This window comes from Furipterus horrens, unplaced genomic scaffold (assembly GCF_987537825.1).
Source record: "Furipterus horrens unplaced genomic scaffold, mFurHor1.1.pri manual_scaffold_1, whole genome shotgun sequence".
Lineage (NCBI taxonomy): Eukaryota > Metazoa > Chordata > Mammalia > Chiroptera > Furipteridae > Furipterus > Furipterus horrens.
In genome coordinates this window covers 103874311-103894494 of record NW_028327171.1, presented here as the reverse complement: position 1 = coordinate 103894494, position 20184 = coordinate 103874311, and the positions used below count along the sequence as shown (strand labels likewise).

Here is a 20184-nt window from a genome sequence, read left to right as displayed (position 1 = left end):
ATATCCCATGTTAATTTGTTGTTGATGTTTTTACTTATCGTTTTTCCTATTTACCAATTTTTAAATGAGAAAGGATCTAGTCAAACCTGAGGCTTGTCAACACACTGGATAGGCAGATTACTCTCCATCACTCTCTCTATGGGTGTTTCATGAATGTACTTAGATTTGAAGTTCAATAGTGAGCTAATGTGCCATTATATTGATATAGCACAGTTTATTTTTTATTCCAATGTAGATGGACATTTGGACTTCTAGTTTGGGGCTATCATAAATAGTATCACTATGAGGTTTCTTGTCATGCCTCTGGTACACATATGTATACATTTCTATTAGGTATATATCTAGGGGATGAAATGCTGGTCATGGGAAAGGTATATTATTAACTTTAGTGGATAATGTTAATGCACTATGAATAGCAAACCAAAACTACTTAAGAAATATTTAGTAACATTGTTTTCTTTTTTATTCAACATGTTAGCATATCCTCATAGTTAACGAAATGTTAAAATGAGACATGAGAAAATTTTCTCTTGAAGTTGAGCCTCTAGGAAACATCAAAGAGAATAAAGCTCCTTCATTTGATTATAATTACTGAAAATCATTTTAAATTATTGGGAATTTAATATAAGTAAATCTCTTTCTCCACAAATTATACATGGTCGAACCCTTAAGAGCCACACATCTTGGGAGAAGCAGACTACTGAAATTCTTTATGATAATTTGTATAGCATCTTTATAAAAAGATTATAGCCTGTGAAAAACAACACAAATGTTTATGAGTATGTCATATATTTAGAAATAATCATCATCAGAACAATACATCTAAAAGTCACTGTGATAAAATTACACAGAGCCCTGGTTTTGAAGTCGGTCAGCCCCAGGCACATCACCGCTCTGCCATTAGGAGTCCTCTGATCCAGACGTTTCTTAGCTCACAGGGTCTCAGTTTCTAAATTCTAGCATTAAAAAAAGCTTCACATTAACTGGGTTAAACTGAAAACTTAGTATGTGTACACCATAAAAAAATTCAAACAAAAGGTTACACACACACACACACACACACATTCACAAAGAATGTAAGTCTCTTTCCCCTCAGTCTGTCCTTCGGCCCCCAGTGTCCATGCCCAGCAACAACTACTTACCCATCTCTTGTTGATATTTCCAGAAATAGTTTGTGTACTTTGCAGGCATAATATATTTATGTACATATTTGTGTATATATGTACATATTTATAACTTTTAATTATGGAATATTACACATATAGGACAGTGCAGAAAACCAACGTGCAGCTCAATGAATTCATGGAAAGTATTCTTCTGTATAACTATTATACCACCCAGATCAATAAATCCTATAAGCTGCCACTTACTTCTTCCCAATCACAATCCTCTTGAGACAGGAATAGGGAAACAGACCCCAGGTAAGGGAACTAACTGTTTATTAACATCTTTGTTTGCACATCTGCTAAGTCTGTTTCTCAGATAAGTAAATCACAGCTGAAACACGAACTCCTCTCTATGAGCAGTAGGAAAGTTGCTTTGCACAGACCATGGTAACTCCTGCATAACCCCAGAACACTTTACTTCCCTGACATACCCAGACAGTAGTGCTCCAAAAGAGGAGGAGTCTGCCAACTTACTTCCTGATTGGTTAACCCCCGCAACTTCTGTGTCCTTAAACCATAAAAACTCCCAAGCCCCATACCTGTCACATGGAATCTGGAATCTTAGTTTTCTTGTCCTCTGCAGAACCTCAATAAATCTGTCTTTTCTTTTATCAGTGTCCCTTGTCTAAATTATTTTGTATTGAGACAAGAACCCAAACTCATCAGTAACACTCTCCCTATCCTCTAAAACTAATTATTATTCTTACTTTATAGTAATCACTTTCTTGCTTTTCTTTATATCTTAACCTCCTCCTAATGCATTCCTAAACACAATATTTTGAACTTTATAGAAATACACTCATATTGTAGATTTTTTTAATTTGACTTCTTTTAATCCTTGTATTTGTGGAGTCATCCATGTTGTTGCATTTAGTTCCACTTTATTCATTTTAACTACTGTAAAGTAGGGATTGACATTTTTCTGCAAAAGGCCTGATAGTATATATTTTAGGTTTTGTGGGTCAAAAGACAAAACTGAGGACATTATGTAGGTACTTAAATAACAAGAGAAAAAAAATCACCACACATTTTTTATAGCTAAAATTCAAAAGACAGTAACAATAATTGACTATTTTTTTTGTAATACAGGTCTACTAATGCGAATGAGCCTATTATTTAGGGAATAAAATTTTGCTTAATTGAGGTTCAAATCATCAAAACTAACTGCAGACGTTCAGCTGTTAATGGCAATGTACAAGAAGACAGTCCTCCATCTCAGCTTTGAAAATGTCTTTCACACAGGTACATGAGGCCAATGCTAATCTCAATCCATGAGCATAATCTTTTAATTGTGCATATTTATTACTTAGAAGGTATTTCTAGAATTCCATTAGATTATTCTCTTGATATTTGCCTTTTAGTATGTCATTACAATGCAGATTAATCACTTCTGATTGAAAGTTGGGTGGACATGCCACCATTGCACAAACAGATTTTGAAATATGGAAATTTTCTTTGCACTTGTTTCAAGGTTCAAAATCCACTCCTGGAAGTGTAGTTTAAACTCAGAAAATAAATCCACTCCATATATGTGTGGGACTTGAAATACTGCTTCAACTTCTTGTTTCATTTTGCTTAACAACTTCGTCAATTTATCTCTGTTTCCATTTAACTTTTGACAGCACAGGAGGTCTATAAAGCAGATCACCATCCCCCTTGTGAAGTCCCTCTGCCTTTGGCAAGCCTGAGGCTTAGTTTGTGCCCCACCTGGCCAATGCCCCAAAGGAAGGAACTGTCCAGAGATCTCAGACCTCTTAGGAAGGACTCTTTCCCCTCTGCCATTTTAGTTCATCTAGCTCCCTTGTTTCTACAGCTCTCCAATGTCTTTAAAAATATGACATTTACAATGTACCCATTATTTTCTCTAATTATTGCAGCTACCTACAATATTCTACCTAGAATCAGAAGATATATCTATTTTCTGCTTTATTAATTTCTGTTATTTTCTTCCTTTCACCTTTTAAACTCTAATTTGCCATTCTTTTCTAATTTCTTAAAAAGGATGCTTAGTCTTATTTTCACCTTTTCTTTTCTAATAAATGTTTTTAAGACTACGAATTTCTATCTAAGTGCCATATTAGCAGCATCTGCAAGTTTGATACATACATAGCACTTTAGTTACTCTTCAGTTCAAAATATTTTCTAGTTTCCATTCTGGTACTTTCTTTGATGAACAGATTATTTACACATACATTTCTTTATTTCCAAACATATTATAATTATCTTGTCATTGATTTCTAGTTTCATTGCATTTTTATTAAAGAACACACTGCATGATTTCAACTGTGAAATAGTTGACATTTTATAGATGCCTGCCTCCTAACTACATCCTCACATGGCAGGGAAAGACAGAGAGGTATCTCTTCTTATAAAAAGACTATTCCCATCATGAGGGACCCACCCACATGATCTCATTTAATCCTAATTATCTCCCACAGTCCTAATTTCCAAATGCCATTATTTTGGAGGTTAGGGCTTCAACATAAGAATTTGGGGGTGACACAATTCAGTCCATAGCATTCCACACCCACATCCAAAAGTCATGTCCTTCTCACATGCAAAATACAATCATTCCATTCCAACAGCTCCAAAAGTTCACCAGAATCACCTTTAGCATCCACATTTCTAACATGTGCCTCAAAACTTCTCAACTCTACCCACTACCTACATTCAAAGCTGCTTCCACATGTTTAAGTCCTGGTTATGGCAGCAATCCACTCCTGGGGCCAAAATCTGTCTTGGAGTGGGCTGCCAAAAAAATGTACCATAGACTGGGTGGCTTAAATAACAGGCACTTATTTTCTCACAATTCTGGATACTATAAATCCAAAGCAGTAAGCATAGTTATTTAAAAATCTATATCTAGTAATTCCAATACTACTTTAAATCCTTCAGGTCTGTTTCTGTTATCTATAATTTCTGTTGCTGTTTGTTTCAGTGTTTATACCTCCCAGTAAACCTGGATATCCTTGACTGTGTTCTGGAAATTAAATAAGAAAAACTGTGATAGTAAACTGAGGTTAGGATGATGTCAACTTTCTCCAAAGAGAATTTAAGTTTTGTTTCTGACAAGTTCCTCCAGGCAACAGGAATCAAAGATGTCTTTCATTCATTTGCTGGGGTTGAGATTTTTTTGGATCATTCAGATGATTAGAAGCTAAACTGTAGTCTATGTGAAGGATAGTTTACTTCCAAGCAATCCTTACTGCCAGGGCACAGACTTTGGGAGTCCTAGCCCAAGTGGAAGAGGTTTGTCAGGGCTCAACTTTGACTCCAGCTTTTGTCCCCTTAGTTTTACAAAGCTGGTAAAAGCATTGCTCAGCCTTTCAGACACATTTTTATAATTTGCATATCCCATCAGGAAAAAAAAAAAAACGTGGCTCTAAATGCCAGATCCAACTCTCTGAATTTGTCTTCTCCTAAATTTTTGCCCAGAAATTCTTCACTGTTTTATTAGCTCTTCATTGTCTTCAAACTTATTTTTAAAAACTTTAAATTAATGGTTCATGCCTACTGCTCCTTTCTCTAAGCATTATTTGAAATTTCACATCTGTCCTTCCCATCTTCCCTCCGAGAGAAGCAAGAGGGAGAAATATATTCCACAGGGGTCATTAAGCATCATGTTCCAACCATACAATAAAGTCTTAAGATGATACTTTATTAATTTATTGGTTGCTCTTCCTTGCTAAATGTCTGAAGTTAACTTGGCAACTAGATTTTTTTTAACTGTATTTTATAAGTGTAACATCCTTTATGTAGGATTTAATGAAACGCATTTTACTTTCAGTAAGTATGAAGGAAAAAATTATTTTAGTACTCCTCTGGTGTGATTGTACAGATCGCTATAGATGTCACAGAACAGTTGTGTTATACTCAGAAGCAAATGCAGATGTATTCAATTCAAACTCTGTAAATTATTAATCTCATTAAATTTGCATGCAAGAAAAATGACTCCCCCACAAGGCTGATTTTTATCACAATAATAAGATAGTCAAAATGCTTTGGTCCTTGAATTTATATTATATAGAGGGTATATAACATACATGTAAACTACATGATTTATCTTCAATGATTTCAGAGGTTATTTTATTAGTAGATAAATTACAGAAGCTTTTCTTCTGTAATGTATAGCCACAGCTTGATATTTAAGAGTCCTTTATCAGTTTTCTCTCTTCTCTTTTTCTTAACTGCTCCCTCATCTCAACCCTCCTTCCATGATCATCTTTTATTAAAATAGACTGAAGGCCCCAAGAGGCCCCTGAGAGGGCCCTGAGGTCGCATGTGTGTGGGCAAGCCTCAGGTGAAAGGAATTAATTGTGTAAGATTATATAGTCAGTGACAGAGCTGGCCAACACCCAAACCTTCTGAACGCCAGGCTCAAATTTCCCCCACACCTTGGTGCCTCCTCTAACCCTTGGGCTCAAATAGGGAATGACGTGCCTTTACTATGGGACAGTTGAGGGAAGAGTTCACTCCCTTTCCCCTTCTCCTGAGAATTTTACTTTCAACTGATTCTCAGTAGGTGATATGAGTCAATTATGTCACTGACACTACTTAAGGTAAAAATGACCCCTGATTGGTAACTAGCATCTGATTGGGAGGAATTATAAATGAACTATTAATATTGACTAGAAAACTGTTACTTTTAGCTTTCCTGGGTATGCTGACTTTTGTAACTGGGCACATCCATCAAGCGGCAGGGTTGTGGGTGCCTATGAAATTATTACAAGAGATAGTGACCCAGGGCAACTCCCCCACCCACCCGATGTGAATCTGTTTTCCTTGCACCCAAGGTTTGTAACCTGGGGACTAAAGAAAATAGCTTTGTGTCCATCTGTGTGGATATAGCAAGAGCTCCCATGGAAAAGAACTGCTTGATGTTGCCTTGCTGAAAGCTGTGGTTCCTGTCTTGTATCTTTCTGAGTGGACTGATACTCAAGTCCTACCAAATGTGGTTTATGTTAGTCTTGTGAGGATAAATATTTGATTGAGCCTAAGAACAATCCCTGGTGGGCTTTGCAGAAGGCATCTGGGCTAGAATCGGACAGCCTATGCCTCATACTATGCTTACAACTGGCACAATGCATAGGGGTACCTCATTAAGAACAGCTTTTTTTTTTTTAAATAATACTGACACATTTTATAGCTGTATTTGTAATAGTCAGGCACTAAAAGAAACCATAAAAATAATCTATAGTCCCGTTTTTCTGGCCAGAAGAGTCAAATTGCTATAATATTAACTATATTCTCTAATAATTTCAATAGTAGATTCTATATCCTAGACAGAATGTACCAATAAATGGGAGTGCTTTATTTTCTTAAACAATGGACAACCTTTTCACCTTATGATTGCTAGAGTATAGCTCAAAGCTGAATAATACTTTTCCTCCTCTCTCTACTTCCTTCCAGATGAAAAATCAAACTCACCTTAGTTGTCTTTCTCATTTTGAGGTTTTTCCTTAAGTAAGTTTTCAGTGTCTGACACCTCATCTTGCCGTTGCTCAGTAAAGTTCCTTGCAACCATGACTTCTGTGTGCCTGTGGATAATCTGATGGGCTGCAAGAATGTGCTTCCGCTGTGCATTTCTCACTGTGCCAACGAGACAGGAGAATTTTTACTCCGAAAGTCTGAACTAAATCATTCCCAAAGGTTTTAAAGATAGTAATGATAGAGAAAATAATCTTGCATTGTAATTCAAATTTTGTAATGCAAAGATCATAAATGACTTAAAGGTAAGGTGCCTCATACTTCTCTTTGAGCCTTAGTTCCTAATATGGAAGGTACCTGTTAATTTATGATGGGTTTCTGAGCTCATGGCTTTAGAAGATGGTCCTAGCTCTATGCTCTAAGAATGTTAGCATTTATTATTTGTCCTTACTTTGTGCTAGACACTAGTTTAAGAAGTTGACATATAATTATTCATTTAAATCACCTCACAAGCCTAAAAGAGAGTTTTATTGATATCCCCATTTTCAGATGAGGAAACAGAGACAGACAGATTAGGTAATTTGCCCAGAGTCATAAAGTTAGCAAAAGGCAATAAGAAGAACTGTGAATTCTATGCTATTCGGGTATCAGCTAGTTCGTATAGGGTAACTCACACAAAAACATGTAGCACTTCACATTAGTGTGGTCAAAAGTGTGGGGACTTTGGAGCCACATAGACCATGGTTCAAATCTACAAGTTATATAATGCCTCTAAGCACTAATTTTCTTAACTGAAAAATGAGAACACACCTACAGCTGTTGTAAGAAACTAGGATAAGGTACTATTTTAAATACCCAGTGTTTGAACAACTATATGCCAACAAACTGGAAAACCTGGATGAAATGGATAAATTCCTAGAAACATATAATCTTCCAAAACTAAATCAGGAAGAATCTGAATAGACAAATTACACTTAGTGAAATTGAAGCAGTAACCAAAAAACTCCCAGCAAACAAAGGCCCTGGACTGGATGGCTTCACAGGTGAATTTTACCAAACATTCCAAGAACTAACACTTCTCCTTCCCACACTATTTTTAAAAATTCAATAGGAGGCAAAGCTCCCAAGCTCATTTTACAAGGCTAGCATTATCTTAATTCCAAAACCAGATAAAGAACTACAATAAAAGAAAATTACAGACCAATATCTCTGATGAACATAGATGCTAAAATCCTCAACAAAATATTAGCAAACAGAATACAGAAATACATCTAAAAGGTCATACACCATGATCAAGTGGGATTTATTCTGGAAATGCAAGGTTGGTACAACATTCACAACTCAACAAATGTGATTCACCACCACATAAACAAAATAAAAGATAAAAATCACATGATCATATCAATAGATGCAGAAAAAGCATTTGATAAAATCCAGCACCCATTTATGATAAAAACTCTCAGCAAAGTGGGAATAGAGGGAGCATACATCAACCTAATAAAGGCCATATATAACAAATCCACTGCCAGCATCATACTCAATGGGCAAAAACTACAAGCGTTCCCCTTAAGATTGAGAACAAGATGACATAGTACTGTAAGTCCTAGCCACAGCAATCAGGCAAAAAGAAGAAATAAAAGGCATCCAAATTGGAAAGGAAGAGGTAAAACTGTCTTTATTTGCAAATGACATGATATTATACATAGAGAACCCCAAAGATTCCACCAAGAAGCTCCTGAAACTGATAAATTCAGCCAAGTTGCAGTATACAAAATTAATATCCAAAAATCAGTTGCATTTTTATATACTGATAACAAGCTAACAAAAGGGAAATTAAGAAAACAATCCCATTAACAATAGCTTCAAAAGAATAAAATACCTAGGAATAATCCTAATCAAGAATTTAAAAGACCTGTCCTTGAAAAATTATAAGACACTGAAGAAAGAAACTGAAGAAGATACAAATAAGTGGAAATACATACTGTGTTCATGGATAGGGAGAATTAACATCATTAAAATGTCCATACTACCCAAAGCAATCTATAAATTCAGCTGTCAAGATTTCAATGATGTATTTCACAGAACTAGAACAAATATTTCAAAAACTTATATGGAACGACAAAAGGTCCTGCATAGCAACAGTGATCCTGAGAAACAAGAACAAAGTTGGAGGAATCACAGTACCTAATATCAAGCTACACTATATCACCATAGTAATCAAAACAGCATGGTACTGGGATAAAAACAGACATAGAGATCAATTCAATTGAATAAAATAGAGATACCAGAAATAAATTGACACCTTTATAGAAAATTAATATTCAACAGAGGAAGCAAGCATGTACAATGGGCTATATAGTTTATTCAATAAATAGTGTTGGGAAACTTGGACAGATACATGCAGAAAAATGAAACTAGACCATATTCTTACACCACACACAAAAATAAATTCAAAATGGATCAAATACTTAAAAGTTAGAGCTGAAACCATAAAACTCCTAGAAGAAAACATATGAAGCAAAATCTCAAACAAAGCTCATAGCAATATTTTATCAGCTGTATCTCCCCAGGCAAAGGAAACAAAAGAAAAATCAAATAAATGGGACTGCATCAAACTGAAAAGTTTTGCACAGCAAAGGAAATCATCAACAAAATAAAAAGACAACCCATAGAATGGGAGAACATATTCGCCAATAGATCTGATATGGAATTAATACCCAAAAGAACTTACAAAATTCAGCACCAAACAAACAAACAAACAACACAAAAAAACCTCAAACCACCCAATTAAAAAATGGACAAAGAACCTGAACAGACACCTCTCCAAAGAGGATATACACCTCGCTGGTGTGGCTCAGTGGACTGAGCACTGGCCTATGAACCAAAGGGTCACTGGTTTGATTCCCAGTCAAGGTACCTGCCTGGGTTGCTGGCCAGACCCCCAGTTGGGGGTGTGTAAGAGGCAACCACACATTGATGTTTCTCTCCCTCTCTTTCTTCTTCCCTTCCCCTCTCTCTAAAAATAAACAAAATCTTTTTTAAAAAAGAGAGTGATATACTTCTTTTTAAAAAAAAGGACATACAGATAGCCAATAGACATATGCAAAGATGCTCAATGTCACTAATCATCAAGAGATGCAAATTAAAACCACAATGAGATATCATCTCACACCTGTCAGAATGGCTATCATCAATAAATCAACAAATAAGTGTTGTCAAGGATATGCAGAAAGGGGAACCCTTTTGCACTGTTGGTGGGTACGCAGACTGGTGCAACCACTGCGGAAAGCAGTATGTAGATACCTCAAAAAGTTAAAAGTGGATCTGCCTTTTGACCCAGCAATCCCACTTCTGGGAATATATCCAGAGGAACCCAAAACACTAACTCAAAAGAACATAAGCACCCCTATGTTCATTGCTGTGTTATTTACAATCACCAAGATGAAGCAGCCTAAGGGTCCATTGGTAGAAGAATGGGTAAAACTATGGGGTATTTACACAATGGACTACTACTTGGCCATAAAAAAGAAGGAAATTTTACCCTTTGCAATAGCATGGATGGACTTGGAGAACATAATGCTAAGTGAAATAAGCCAGTCAGAGAAGGACAAATACCATATCATGTTATTCATATGTGGAATCTAATGAACAAACTGAACTAAAAGGCAAAATAGAGACAGACTCATAGATAGGGAGCAGGGTGACAGCTATGCAGGGGGAGGGGAGGGATGGAGGGATTGAGCAAAAAGGAAAAAGGATTCATGGATATGATCAAAAGTGTGATGATTGTGAGGGGGAGGGGATGTAGGGGACTACTGTAAATGATTATAGAAAAAGAATTTTTAAAAAAAATCCATAAAAAAAGTTACTTTACATGTCTATATGGGTCTCTTTAATGTTTTTCCCATCCCTCAGCTTAAAAAAGAGATATCTCAAAATGGTTTGTATATTATTACCTTAAATTGGGGTAAAGGGTTACATATAATACATATGGTTCACTTATTTGAAAAGAGAGACGAAGGTCCAAGTGTGTGCTCACTGCCATATGGCTTTCTTGATTTGGCATGCATTAACAGAGCGCGCTAAGGACTTGCAGGCTTGCCCACAAATAAGACCCACTGGATTCCTTCAGTTCAAGTCCCCCTCCAGCTCCTTTCCCTCAGAACAGGGGAAGCTGGGAGAGAGGGTCACAAATGAGTTAACTGTTAAACACATTAGTTTTCCCTCTCTAGTCCCTTGGGTGGAATTGATCTGATGCAAGCACACCTCACTTGGGAATTAGGAGAAGTAGAAAGGGTCTGGATAACACAAAATCCCTTTTGTAATGTCAGGTGGTACAGAAATATTTATTATTTGATCGGAAAACTAAATTTTGTTGGTAAAGGCGCATTCATGCACTGTTAGTGGGAATATGAATTAAAACAATTTTTTCTCAGGCAATTTGGTAGTATCTATCAAAATGTAAAACTCATATACATTACTTCCAGCATTGCACTGCTAGAAATTTATTCTCAGCAGCAGAATCAGGATATGTGTAAAATATATTGATTGCAGCATGGCTAGTGATAGGAAAACACACTGGAAATGAACCAAATGCTTATCACTAGAGGGTACTGGTTTAAAAATTACAGTGCAATAATAGGAAAATAAGACATTTCTTTGTTCTCTTCAAATGTATGAAACTCCATCATTCTTTTATCCCTGGTTAAATGACCTGAAATACTACATTGCTCTTAAACCTGTCCAAAATTTCACTGCATAACTAGGAAACCTACTGAGATGTTGTTTCACTTAAATATTGATCTTGTGGACTTCCGGCCAAGATGGAGGTCTAGAGAGACACACTGAGTCTCCCTCCACAACTAAGAAGGAATACAACTACCTCAAAACTAGAGAAAACCATAAGATCCAGAAAATCGAACTGCATGGAAGTCCAACAACGATATAAAGAAGAAATACTAATCCGAAAAGGCAGGAGGGGCGGAGCCCAGGCAGAGAGGATGCTGTGTGGTGTTGGCAGCAGCAGGTCGGCGGAAAACAGAGTCACGCATTTTAAAAAGTCGGGGGGAATACCAGGGGAGCATTCCTAGTTCCTGACCAGACCACACAGCTCACAGTCCCAGCGCCAGGGAAAATCAAGCCTCATTGCTTCTGACTGTGCAGACCAGTGAGGGTTGGGGCAGAGGAAGAAACTGCTGGTCTCTCAGTAGAGTCCACTTGTTTAAAAAAACTCACAGTCCTAGAATGTTCACAGACCCACCCACTCTGGGAATGATGGCCAGGGCAACAGCTAGAGAGGTGCCAGTCCCATATGAAAGTGGGAGAGGTGCCTGGAAAAGAAGCAAGCGCTGAGCAAGCGGCATTGTTCCCTCTCAGACCCCTCCCCAACATATAGCGCCACAACGTGGTGAAACAGGTCGCCCTGTACTGACCAATACCTAAGGCTTCGCCCCTTACAGTGTAACAGGAGCGACAGCTCTACCTGGGATGCAGAGGCAAACAAACACGGGAGCCTGGAAAGATGAGGAGAAAGGAAAGTATGGCCCAAAGGGGGGAACAGCTCAAGGTTCCAGTGGGAGAACTAAGCGATGAGGAGATAGTCAACCTAACAGACGCAGAATTCAAAACACTGGTGATAAAGATGTTCACAGGCTTGACAGATATGCTTAAGTATGGCAAATGCATAAGGGAAGAAGTGAAGGCTATGCTAAGTGAAACGAAGGGAAATCCACACAAAACCAATGGAGAAGGGAAGGAAATCAGGGTTCAAATGAATTATTTGGAATATAAGGAAGGAAAAGAAACAGTCAACCAGTACAGAATGGGGAGACAAGAATTGAAAAAAATGAGGAAAGGCTTAGGAACCTCTGGAACAACTTTAAATGTGCCAACAGCCAAATCATAGGGATGCCAGAAGAAGAGGAAGAGCAAGAAATTGAAAGCTTATATGAGAAAATAATGAAGGAAAACTTCCAAAATTTGGCAAAGGAAAAGACATACAAGTCCAGGAAGCAAAGAGAGTCCCAAACAAGCTAGACTCAAGGAGGACCACACCAAGACACGTCATAATTAAAATGCCAAAGGTGAAAGATAAAGAGAGAATCTTAAAAGCAGCAAGAGAAAAGCAGAGAGTTACCTACAAAGGGGTGCCTATAAGACTCTCAGCTGATTTCTCAAAAGAAACTTTGCAGGCAAGAAGGGACTGACAAGCAGTATTCAAAATTATGAAAAGCAAGGACCTACAACCAGGATTACTCTATCCAGCAAAGCTATCATTTGGAATGGAAGGGCAGATGAAGTGCTTCCCAGACAAGGTAAAGCTAAAGGAATTCATCATCACCAAGCCATTATTATATGAAATGTTAAAGGGACTTAGTTAAGAAAAAGAAGATCAAAACTATGAACACTAAAATGACAACAAACTCACAACTATCAACAACTGACTCCAAAAAATAAGAACAAAATCCAATTAACAAACCAGAATAGGAACAGAATCATGGGTATGGGGATCATTTGGAGGGTTATCAGCTGGGAGGGGAAAGAGGGAGAAATGGGGAAATGGTGCAGGGATTAAGAAGCATAATTGGTACAAAATAGACAGGGGGAAGTTAAGAATAATATAGGAAAGGGTGAAGCCAAAGAACTTATATGCATGGCCCATGGACATGAACTAAGGAGGGTGGGATTGCTGGGGGGAGGGGGATACTGGGCAGAGGGGAGCAAAGGGAAAAAAATTGGGACTACTGTAAAAACATAATCAAAAAAATATACTTAAAAGAATATATTGATCTTGTTTCTCCCTTCCCTCTGGGATCAAGTATATCACCAATAGTCTGAAAGCTCCAAAAGAATATTCTTTTTTTTTTTAAATGACACTTTTTTCTTTTTTTCTGTTGACTGAAAGCATCAATCTTCCAAAACATTCCACTTTTGACAAATTATACATGAGTATATTTACACTTAGATACAGTCCCAGCAGAAATGGAAGCTCTCCATGACACAGGCAGAGCAGCAGAGGAAAGTAGGCCCTCGGGCACCCCAGCCTTTCCAGACCCACCTTGCATGTGCCCTGCCTCCAAAAGGCTGCTGCAGTTTGAAAACCCTGCACATTCTCAACATTCACTTTATGTTTTAAAAAAATCAAATCACAAAATCCACTTCTTCTGGGAACCTGGGAAATTCATCTTACAGAGGTTTGGATTTTGATACTGTTTCAACAGTAGAGGTGATTACATTCTGGGATCAGCACAAAGAGGACTTGACAGGCTCTGAAATATGAAAGCTCAGTGATTCTCTTTCAGAAATTTCCACATCCTCTTCTCAGCTTTAAATCTCTGGGATATTGAAAATGGTTTATCTTTAAAAAATCATAAAGCGAAGCATTTGTGTGGGCTTACCTTTTTCTTTGACGAAGTCCTTTTGCACCTCTGGGATCAAGAAACTATAAACCAACTCGGCAACAATCTCCTCTGACTGAAGCTGAGTTCGACTAAAAAATAAACAAATTAAACTATTTCCTTTGTGGCTTTACTTGAGCTGTCAGTTTATAATTAGATACTCCTGACCTGAGTAAGGAACGTCACTGCTCAAATCCCACCATTGCCGTTTCCTTAATTAAGTGATCTGAAATATCACATTCCCGGTGAGCTTGGTTAACTCTATGGAAAATTCAGATTTGCCCTGTCCTTCATTTACCCTGCCTGGCAGGCAGGAAATGTTAGAGAACAGTTCATACATAGAAGCTAAACACCGTAGGGTGAAGTCTATGCAATGTTGCATGTACTTGTTCACATTGCTTTCATGCTTTGAGATGTTCTAAAAGTAAGTAATATAAAAGTGATCCAGATCGCAGAGGATAACTGAAAATTCTATTCTTAACGCTCCTACCATTCAAAGGTATAGGCATGTTAGCTTCTAAAATGTTATGCTGATAAAGCAACGGACACTGGAACATGAGTTATGTATTTGGATTTCCTTGGTGGTGAAATCGTAAGCTCCTGAAAATACATATAAGTAACAGCAAGCAGCTATCTATTTTACCACCCATTCTCTTGGTACGTACCGGCCTTCCATTTCATAAGCAATGTCGTTGATTTCCTTAGCCATCTTCTCAATTTCCTCCCTGGCTTGTTCCTCTGCAGTATTCTCTTCAGTGTTCAGTATTATGTCTTCCAGATAGGAGGTTACAGTACTTTGGTGAACTTTAACCACCTGCAAAAAGTCCAAAATGCCCCCCATTACTGAGAACAGAAATACCAATGTAAACAAGACAAGAAAAATGCTCAGACGTTTCTCCAGCACAATTATTTAGTTCATTAAGTCAGCAGTCCCCTCACTGATCATTCCTTTTCTCTACTCTCTACACAGTCTGTTTCTAATCCACCTTCCTATCCATTCTGGGCAGCTGCTACCCATCTAACCCATTTTAGAATTATGGATCTTCCCTGGGAGTGGATGCTGCAACACTGCAGAAAGATCATGGGCTTCTGAGTTAATAATCCTGTTTTGGATCCTGGCTTTGTTCTTACCAACAGCATGTCTTGGACAAACTACCTAACAGTAGCAGAGACTGAGAGGTATCCCAATGCCCTTTCTCTCTTTCCTCTTAAATAATAGAATCCCTGGATTTCAGATGAGCCAACAGGTCCCTAGAACAGACTACATTTCCTAGCGCCCATAGTTCTAGCCAAGGGAATACCCACATAAGTGATCTAAGAACCTTCCAGAAAGGATTCTGAAGAGGAAAAGACCTAGCCTTTTTCTTTCTTTCTATCTTTTTTTCATTTCTAGTTTCATGAAGACACAATGCTGGAGCACTGGAAGTCAGCTTATGCTGCCACGAGGGCCGTGACATAAGGACAGAAAAGCAGAAAGCTAGAGGGATCCTAGGTCTTTGATGAGTTTTCTGAAGTATTTTATCAGCCTTGCACTGCTTCTTTTTAAAGCTTTCTCAAAATTGTGAAGTAGAATACACACTTAGAAAAGTGCAGACTGCATAAATGCACAGTGTAATAATTAGACTAAAGCCAGTGCCCAGGCAGCCACTGCTAGTACCCCAGAAGACTGCTGTGGGTTCTTCTGGCCACAGTCCCTCCCCACTCTCAGGATTTTATTACAAACACTCCCTTTTCTTTATAGCTTTGCTCCATAAGTATGCAATCATAGTAATAGTTTGGTTTTGTCCTTTTTAGAGGTCGATACACAGGAAGTACCAAGTGTAGCATACTTCATTTTATATGCATTCTATCTCAACAGATTTTGAGCTTCTTGGGGGTAGGGTACTTTGTTATTTCATGTCTGATATTTCTGCATATGGTAGATGATGCATGGCACTTGCACCTGTCTCTTGACTGGCACTGCAGCAGGACTCTGAGTATGTAATGTTTACCCTATCTTTACCTATAAAACACCAAATCCATAACCTTGAATCGCTATGCTCTCCCCATGGCAGAGAGAAAATGACCAGTTTAATTCAGTGTCAAACTGCAACCAACCAATCAAAATACATCTCTCAATGTCTGTTACATGCAGGGATCTATGCTGGTGATATGGAAGGTGCTACAGGATGTACAATGTTCCTGCTCTAGGGAGCACACAGTCTTATTCAGGAATGAAGTTGTATGAAACAATTAGACAGCTGAGTTTTATAATAGTTCAGAGTTGGGAAGTTTAATGTGTTCTACCTGCAGCAATATATGTACTTGTGTGTTTCCGTAAATCTTTATAAATGTGCGCGTTTCTGGACATACTGCACTTGTATGTGTGTGAATTATAAGGAAACATATAGGTAGCTATATGTGTGTCTAAGTGTTCCTCGATGTATTTTCTAATATTGCGCACACTGGATTATATCTGTGAATATTTTTGTGTGTTTAAATACAAGTTTATGACTTTCTGTATCTATGTTTCACAATATTTAGTTTTCTGAAAATGTACTTAATGTATACATTCTGTGTTTTGTCATATTTCTGTGCAAGTATATTTATCCTTAAGAGGGTTTTATAAAGGGAGATTGGGAATTTACATGATAAATGGTATGTGAACATGGGGTCAATAGATGGATATATTCTTTATGTAAATGATCCTTACATCAGGTGGAAGGGTCATCCTAACCCTTCCTTGTCCTTCCTAGACATGCTTGACGTTTCTGGGGTCATTCCCATTTGGAAGATACCTTCCTAGAAGCCTTTTATCACTTCTTCCTTCTTGTGTTTTTTAGCATAGTGGTTTCTCTGTTCCTTTCCTCTTAGGTGGTTCTTCCCATCCCAGCTGGTTTTTCCTTAGTGATATTAAGTAGGGAATAGTACATTTTATTTGCTAAAAATTTCTAAATCTCAGTAACTCTTTTTGAAGCTAAATGTGTTAGGATGGTAGGAAGCTAGAATATGAATTATTATTATAGGCAATTACCCATTGTAAATGATGCAGTTAAAAAGCTGAACTTGACAATATGTAACCCAAGACTTCTTAAACTGTATAGAGGAAGGACACTCTATTTGAGCTTTAATCAATTTTTTGAATTTAAATAAACACACACCAAATACTATTCATGTATCAAACCTAGTTCTATGGGAATCAGGTAAATCCTTAACATCTCAGACCAAGTAAAGAAAGTCCAAATTGGGTAGTGTTTTTTTTTCCACTGAGAAGCCCCCAAAATATCCATATATACAATTCAGACAACACTTTCAGACAGGATTTTTTTTTAAGTTCCAAGCTGGCTCTTTCTCCCTTTCCCATATGACCCACATCTGGTCCAAGGGAAACTCTCACTCAGTCTTTGCCAGCTGCCCATGCAGCCTCTTCTGTGCCCACCTCCAAAGCAGCCAGCTAGCCAAGCTCAGCTCCTCTCCATTCTTAGAGGGTTGGACACCCTCTCTGGAAGAATACAGGAAAAGAATTAACCCCCCAACCTGTGGGTGTGTTTTGAGAAGGGTGTTAGTGACAGTACACCTCCCTTTAAAGAAATCTTCCTCACAAATCCCCTCCAATTTCAACTCTTGACCTTCTATCATCTCAATGAGGGTAAGAGTGCTTTGAGATACTATTGGTTCTCAAATTTCCTCTGAATTTGCATCTTGGTGACTTTGTAATTTCATATCCATCATGTCTTGACAGAATTCTAATTTACTAACCTGGTACTCTAACTCCCAAGTTTATATCTTTGGCCAAAAACTCTCTTCCAAATCCCATCTTGGATATACATCTGCTGAAATGACACCTCCACCAAGATGTCTTAAACTTAATATAAATCAAATTCCTGATTCCACTCCTGTCCATAAAACTGTTTCACTCTCAGCTTTCCCACCTAAGAAAACGGCACCATCATCTTCTCAGCTGCTTAAGCGGAGAACTGGCCATCATACTTGACTTCTGTTACTCACTCAGGCCTAAACTACTTCCTTCTGGTCTCTTGGTTTCCACTCGGTCCTCCCTCCAACCTGCTCTCCACAGAGCAAACAGAAGAACCTGTTTAAAATGTATCACCGAGCCCCCTTTGTTTCCTTCATGAAACTTACTGAAATTTTAAATTCTGTTTGAATGTTATATAGTATTTAAGCTCCAGGAGAGAAGGGACCATATATTTTTTTCCTCTCCGAAGTACCCACAATGCCTTTGCACAGTGCCTGGCATACAGTAGGAACTTAAAACATATCTGTTGAATACAACAAAACAGCAAACAAACAAACAAACAAAATGCCGTGTCATATCATGAGTTTCCTTTGATTTGACCTGGCTCTATACAAACAGCTTCCAGATATACCACTGCCCTCACTCGCCTCCTTAAATATCTCGTCCTCCTCCCGCAGGCGCCTCTGTTCCACCTGGCGCCGACCGCTCTCTTCGGCCTCGCGCATCCTCCGCTGCCGCTCGGCCAGCATGGCGAAGGCGTGGATCCTCCTCTCTTCCTGCAGTCTCACCAGCTCTTTGGACAGGAAGTCAAACATGTCTGCCAGCACCCTTCCTTCCAGTCCAGCCAGATGGTTTTCAACCAGTGACACCTTAAAGATAATATGACCTTAAGGATACAAATTCCACTAAAAATGGTGATTTATAAGGAGGGATGCTGGATTCCACAGAACTCTTGACAGTCACTTTATTTTCAGCATGCATTTAGTTTCTGTTAGGAATATTATCTCTACCCTGACCCCATCCGAAGGGCTCTTACTGGGAAAACTTATGGCACAAACTTAGACATGAGGAAGTAGATTGCTCAGTCAGTCACTGAACGATTATGGTCCTCAAATTATAAAGAGAGTTTAGCAAAGATTTCTATTAGTGTCTATACATAATATATTTTTTAATTTCAATTTTACGCAGAATGTAAAGTTCTGTCTTCCCAGACATGAGGAGAAATGTCAAGGGTCTTATTAAAATATAACATTTGAGTTTAATAAAATAGAATCTCCTAGAAATTCACTCATGATACCTTTTAATTTTTCAATGCTTGGTTCTTTAACACAATTTTGGGAAATTCTAAGATCTTGAATAACGTGAAAGGAGAAAACCATGGCATTTTTTATTCTTTTAAATAGCTTCAAAGTCATTAACAACTATCTTTGAAGTAGAGCAGAAAATACATATATGATCACTGAGGTAAAATAAAGGCCTGGATCACTCTGTCCTGGCTTTGACACACAGAGAATAAAGGCATGTAAAAGGCTGCAGCCTTTGCCAATTTCACCTGTTCCCTCTCTCATTCTCAAATATGAGGGAAAGGCACTCTCCTCCCAGTCACATTACTTTAATATTGAGAGTTCTGCCTCTGCTCAGTTCCCCTCTGGTGTGTACCTGAAGGGAAGAAAACTGCGCAGCTCTCAAAGGTGCTGTGGCTACTGGGTGAGACTGTCATCAAGTGTAGTTGTTAGTCCCAACACACTCATCCTCACCTTTACCCACCATCCAGCCCACACCTACCTTCTAACCACCAAGCCTAGCCTTACTTACATAGTAGGGAGAGATGGGAAGACAGGGTAAGAGTCTTACTACTCCTAACATTTATAAACAGGTCATTCAGCCCTGAGATCACAAACAGATTTTCTCCTCATCTCTAGGATCACAGCTCCCTTGCATGTGGGGCAGGTGCAACCTTTAAATCCTGAGATGGCTACCTGTTCATGTCCAGCTTCCTCCCTCAGCAAGAAAGGTGGGTGCGCTCAGGTAGTACAATTTAATTTGAAGATTAAGTAAAAATATATTCAGCAAGGTGATTCTGTTGTACTCATATCATGTAAATTCAGCAACTTTTAACCTTTTTCATCTCAGAGCACACATAAACTAATTAGTAAAATTCTGTGACACACCAAAAAAATGTAATTTTTTTCCAATCTGATTAAAAACTGGGTATAATTTTGATTCATTCACACCGGACAGCTATTGTTGTGTTGGCTATTGTCATTTTTAAATTTTGACAATCTAAGAGAAAAGAGTTTAGTGCCCCTGACTAAATAGTCAGGTATTGCATGTTTTAAAAATTCTGTGGCACATCAGTGCACAATGACACACCTGTTGAAAATTGCTGGTGCAGTGAATTACACAATTGGAGGGTGCATTTTCTGGATTTTTTTCCACAGAAAACATGAGAGAAAGA

At 38.1% G+C, this 20184-nt stretch overlaps 1 protein-coding gene across 3 annotated transcripts in view; it reads right to left on the bottom strand.

The window, feature by feature from the left end:
- Positions 1-532: 532 nt before the first annotated feature.
- CFAP91 (cilia and flagella associated protein 91) overlaps positions 533-20184 on the bottom strand; it is a 137228-nt gene continuing 117576 nt past the window's right edge. For 2 of the 3 annotated variants that reach the window (XM_090265544.1, XM_090265486.1), the window contains exons 14-18: positions 18374-18595; positions 14656-14804; positions 13991-14082; positions 6594-6755; positions 533-956 (exon numbers count right to left, since the gene is read on the bottom strand). In XM_090265544.1, the coding sequence (XP_090121670.1) occupies positions 6595-6755; positions 13991-14082; positions 14656-14804; positions 18374-18595 (624 nt within the window). In that variant the 3' untranslated portion in view covers positions 533-956; position 6594. The remainder of the gene's footprint in view (positions 957-6593; positions 6756-13990; positions 14083-14655; positions 14805-18373; positions 18596-20184) is intronic. The other variant, XM_090265626.1, reaches the window with a different exon arrangement.